General features: G+C 44.0%; 1 protein-coding gene across 2 annotated transcripts in view; it reads left to right on the forward strand.

Moving 5' to 3' along the window:
* The first annotated feature begins 55 nt into the window (after positions 1-55).
* wipf3 (WAS/WASL interacting protein family member 3) overlaps positions 56-5644 on the forward strand; it is a 9239-nt gene continuing 3650 nt past the window's right edge. For both annotated transcript variants that reach the window (XM_032535260.1, XM_032535261.1), the window contains exons 1-5: positions 56-326; positions 2502-2602; positions 3825-3960; positions 5217-5378; positions 5476-5644. The exon at positions 5476-5644 is cut by the window's right edge and continues 542 nt beyond it. In XM_032535260.1, coding sequence (XP_032391151.1) covers positions 2519-2602; positions 3825-3960; positions 5217-5378; positions 5476-5644 — 551 coding nt within the window. In that variant the 5' untranslated portion in view covers positions 56-326; positions 2502-2518. The remainder of the gene's footprint in view (positions 327-2501; positions 2603-3824; positions 3961-5216; positions 5379-5475) is intronic.

Below are 5644 nucleotides of genomic sequence, written 5' to 3' on the forward strand. Positions count from 1 at the left end.
GGGGGGGGGGGGGGGGGGGGGGGGGGGGGCGGTGAGGTGTGGCCTCCTGCACTGCGCTCAAGGGAATAAACAGCCATACACAGAGAGAGACCATTGTTTACGACCTCTATCGCATGTCTTGACACCAATGTGAAGTCAAAATGAAAAGTTCCTGCAACTTTTTGCAACATTTCTCCAAGGTGTAGTTACTGGCAGCCCGGATCCATGGTGTCCTCATTCGGCTATAAATAACGCTGTTGGGGGGCGCGCTATGAGATCACTGTGCTGTGGTCCGGATCACTGAAGCTTTCATCCGCAAACAGGTGGATTTGGGATATTCCGCAAAGGTGAGACTATGCTTCTGTCTATTATTAATGCACTCCACTTGCATGTGACAGGTGGTTGTTCTTATTCACTGTAAAACTGCCTGATGACCATGAGGGTGAAACAAGAACTGTGTGCAGCAGATGAGCTGCGTTTGTTCAGGCACCTTGTGTTTTCTGTTTTAGTGGTGTGGTACATTTAGGTTTCCAGCAGTCAACTTTAAATTAAATACTTGCTCATTGTTTTGTTCCCAGAGACCCATTGCGGTATGTGTTAAACAAAAAATCCACCATTTAGTTTTCCTTAAAATATGTTTTCGTCTTGCTTTCCTTTCTCACATGTAATGGAGACAAAATAAGAACATTAGCTACAACAGGTTTTAAATGTTAAATAAAAGCATGGGAATTTGTGTAAATAAATGATGAAAAAATTCTTATACACATTTACACCAATCAATTTCACACAGTATAACAAATGTGTTAAATGGGGTAGGCCTGTGCATGTATGAAAAAATAAAAAATACATATTAATTTGTTGGCCAAAAACACATTCACAGACAAAGAAAGTACAGTATGTTATAGTGTTGTTGCTTAAGTTTCAGTTTAATTAACTCAAAATAAAACTAACTGTAAATCTCCAATAATAGGATTACTTAGAATTATAACATAATACTAATAAAAAAGCACTGTCAACAGCAATTCCAGACATAGAGCACATGGAAATCTATTGTATTTAACCATGGATTGCGGAGACAGGTATGGTGCGAGTGAAGTCTCTGAGACCCCCAACAGAACCTTATAGCTGCACCCTTCCTTCCTCTCGCTGATTCATACAATAAAAAATTCAGTGCTGGCCCCCTATCATATCCTCAAGTAAGTTAGGACAGCCTCGGCTGGAGCTCCATGGTCTCAATTCTTTTCCATGTATTTCACATTAAACAAGTTTAGAAATCTTGTTTAGGCTGCAGCAGCTGCCCCTTCCAGCTGCTTGTGTGCGTGCCATCAGGTCTTCTTTGCTTCACGAAGAAGAAACGTACTACAGGTCAAAGAAAAAACAGCTGGTGTGAAAGGTGCATTTCCACTCAGTATCCCACCTGTTCCTCTTGAACTCAGCTAACCAGTGTCCAGCTTCGTCCCCTTTAAAGACATACACTGGCAGTGTCACAGAGGCTGCTTGACACAGATATGGAGATAGAAATAGCAACAACAGGACAGTCTGCCAGTTGCAGTGGCGGAAGGCATGACTTGTACACAGACGTGCACACACACACACACACACACACACACAACCCACACAACACACACACACACCACACACACACACACACACACACACACACACACACACACACACACACACGGAGGGACAGATACACAAGAGATTCAACAAATACAAGTTCTGTTCTGGCTTTTATTAAATTGCTCAGGTGGAGCATGTGCAAATTCCCAAGGGAATCAAATGTGCACAAACCTCTGACTGTTTTCAGTCTTTCACAGCCATGCAAGACAGCTTGTCCAGAATTTATGACGTCAAGACAGTTGTGTGGCGATCTCAGGGACTGTCGCTGTGGATCATTTACTAACTGACTTGCCAACAACACTTGGAGATTGAAACACAGGGACATAATCCTGGACATGAGCTGTTCCTGGAAAGTTGCTGTTTGGCCACCGGTGCTTATCACTTTATCACTTTACTGAACCAGTTGCTCTTGATGACAGAACCACAAGACATCCTGTTATATGTTCAGCATGCGATGGAGGAAAAAAAATCAGGCAGAAGCATTTTCCTGTGGAGTTTCCTGAATGTGTTTTACAGCAGTGAAGGCCTTTGGTCACTAAGCGACTGAAGGGTAGGGGTCCATTACTTTTCACACAACACGCTCCATTGTTCCTCTCCCAAGTATCGCCACAGGGCATTGTGGAAAGAAGAGTAGGATAAGGCGGGTGGGGGGGGGGGGGGGGATGTGTCAGATTTCTCTAGAGAGGATGGAGCACTAGCTGTTTCCTGTTTTGCGATGTACGCTGGTGAAAGCTCTTCCTGTTCAGGGAGGAGGCTAGGATGTCATCAAGTGCGCCCCTTTTCATAGTAGCTGCTTCTGACATGGAGGACAAAAAGTCCCGTATGGAGAAGGTGGTCCGTGGCAGCAGGTCCCGAATAGCTTGAAAACTGTGTTATAAGGTGTGCATTGTCTCGTACAGGTATCTGAGGCATCAGCATGCCAGTCCCCCCTCCTCCCCCTCCGCCTCCTCTGGCTCCCCCTCCACCACCACCACCACCGCCCAACGCCGCCCTGCCAAAGGTAAGTCTTTCTCTAGTCTATATCCACCACGTTCCATTTCCGGGATTGCTCAGTTGCTGCCATAAAATCCGCTGGAAATTCCACCCAAAATTCACCCTTGTCGGCCAGAAGTCCGTTACCTTCCGCTTTCTTTGTGTTGCAATTTTAAACTGCGGTCGATTTATGAGGACCATGAGTTTTCTGTTACACGACTCAAGCAACTTTTGAATGTACATGTGTTTTACCATAACACCTTCCCCCCCAAGGTTATTTTGCTGAGGCACCGGGGCTCCGTACGGTTCTCGGCGCCTCCCAAGACAATTGTGATTGGTTTAAAGAAATGCCAATACACCAGAGCCCGTTTCTCGCCCATCTCTCCCAAGGTCTGGCAATGCGAGACCAGTCTTTCTCTAACTCTCTCTCATGCAATTGTAAACACTCCCTCTTGTCCTTCTCACTGACCATCAACCCTCACCTGTAGGTTATTTGCATTATTGATTGAGGTAATAAACACACACACACACACACACACACACACACACACACACACACACACACACAGATGTAGGGGAGACAGCAGGCTTTCAGTAGCAGAAGAGTGTTATGTTTCCACATCAGGCACTCAGTGTCCTCATGTTAAATGAGTTTCCGCTGCCAGCAAACAAGGCCGCACTGCAGAGTGACATTAATAAACTGAAGTCACGGTGCTTCTCATCTCTCTGTTAACATAGGTAAAGACAGTCCTCTCCCCTCCTGTTTCTCTTCTTCTTCCTCCCTTAACCCTTTGCTGAATGCTTTCACTGCACCTTCATCCTTTTTTTCATTGGGATCTGTTTCTGTTTGTCAAAAAGAGCTGAGGTGAAGTTGAGGAGATGGCGATACAGAAGTTCCATACATTTGTTCTCACCTGCCGTGATGTAAATTGATCATCAAATAAAACCTAAAAATCTTTATCCTTCATGTTTTAGCCTGTTGAATTTTTTTTTTAATCCAATGTTAATAAGGCAATGTCTTCAAATATTTTGCTATGTCCGATGACCACTCCAAAACCCCAAAATATTCAATTTACAACGATACAAAACAGAAAAGCACTAAATGGAGCCTCTTTATGCCATCATTTAGTAATTTGTTCAAAATAGTCTGTTCTACACTTGGTACTTGGTGTACCTTAAGACAGGACACAGGGTAAAACACTGGTCACTGTTACATAAAAGCTCTTTTTTTCTCTGTGTGTGTGTGACAGTGTCCATCAGAGCCTCCTAAGCTCAAGTCTGGTGGAGGAGGTGGTGGAAGGAATGCCCTGTTGGCTGACATCCAAAAAGGAGCCAGACTCAAGAAAGTCACACAGGTCAACGACCGCAGCGCTCCTGCCGTCGATAGTAAGATCAAAATCCTTACTTTGCTACTAATGTGCCCACGGACATGCTCAGCTTGTGCTAAGACACTAAATGATATTCACTCTGGTGTCACCTATTAAGTCAAGTAATTCTCACAGTGAAGCTTAGAGGAAGGGGGGTTTAAGGGTGTGTGTGTGTTTTATTAGATAGTGTGATGTATAAGGGTAAAAAGAGAGTGGGGAAAAATGGTAGTGGAGAAGGTAGGATGTGTAGTTCATTGGGAGTATGTTGTTTCTCTTTGACCTACATATGAGCACGGGCACACACACACACGCACGCACACACACACACACACACACACACACACACAATAGACCACACAGACACACAAGTTAACACACACACACACACACACACACACACACACACACACACACACACACACACCAAGTGGACACTTCAGGAAGGAACGTACTGTACATCAGATAAGAATGCAGCCAGAATGGGAAACTACTACAGTACAGTTTATACAGTGGCCTGCACAATAGACAAGACCGACATTTTATCCACAGTATATCATAAGATTAATACAAACGTCTACGTATGTTATCATGTTTTTAGTACAGTATTTTCAAGTCTGTGTGCATTTGACAGTATGTTTTGTCTGCATGGTTGCAAGACACATTTCTCTAAACTTTCAGCTGCAAAGGACAATACATGTAACCTTAAATTAGTAAAAAGTTCAGACAGAAACATGTACTTTATACATGTTTGCCATTCTGATAAATAGAGTTCTCCACCTCAACCAGAAAGCTATCTCATTGTCAGGGACAAAAACACAACCTCCTTTTGGAATAAAAAACATTTTAGTTCAGTTTATCATATACTATTTTAACAATTTGCCCATTCAGTTAGTCAAAGAATTAGCCCAACTATATGTGGCCATTGGCCACTAAATATTACCCAACAGAACCTTTGTATGTTACATGTATGGAGCCAGGACAGTTGAAACTGACTGCTCTGTTTTGTGAAATATATGTACTTAGCCCTCAGGAGATGGGAGGTGCAAAAAGTTACTGTTAACTCATGTCCCTGCCTGAACTATTGCGTCTTTATGTTGTCTTGTCAGAAAATGTCCACAAATATTAAACCTACTGAGAAAAGACAATGTTAAACAATAGTGTGAATGAATGTAAATGAACATATGCTAAATATATAATGATTAAAAACACCAAATGGGCACTGATGTCATTGGTATTAATCATTTGTAATGTGTGTGTACATGTCTTGTTACCCAGAGCCCAAGGCTAGCGCTGGAGATGTATCCAGCAGTGTTGGTGCTTCTCAGGGCTCATCAGGAGGGGTGGCACCCATGGTACCCTCTTTGGGTGGGCTCTTTGCTGGGGGGTTCCCCACGCTCAGGCCTACAGGACAAAGAGACTTAGCAGGCAAGACGTCAGGTTAGTGCCAAATGTCTTGCTTTGATCAAATCTATAAATTATTATATATATAGTAACCATCCAAATGACTCTTCTTGTGTGTGTGTGTTTGTTGAAGTGTCCCGATCGAGCTCCTCAGCCTCCCTGAAGCCTCTGTGGAACCCCCCCACGCCAGCAGACACCAGCAGCGTGTCTGAGCCTCCCAGGACGGGGGAGCTCCGAGGCTCCGTCCACCGTCCACCCGCTGCCTCGTCCTCTGCCCCTTCCTCCCCCTCACACAGCAGCAA

This window comes from Etheostoma spectabile, chromosome 14 (genome assembly GCF_008692095.1).
Source record: "Etheostoma spectabile isolate EspeVRDwgs_2016 chromosome 14, UIUC_Espe_1.0, whole genome shotgun sequence".
In the NCBI taxonomy this organism is placed as follows: domain Eukaryota; kingdom Metazoa; phylum Chordata; class Actinopteri; order Perciformes; family Percidae; genus Etheostoma; species Etheostoma spectabile.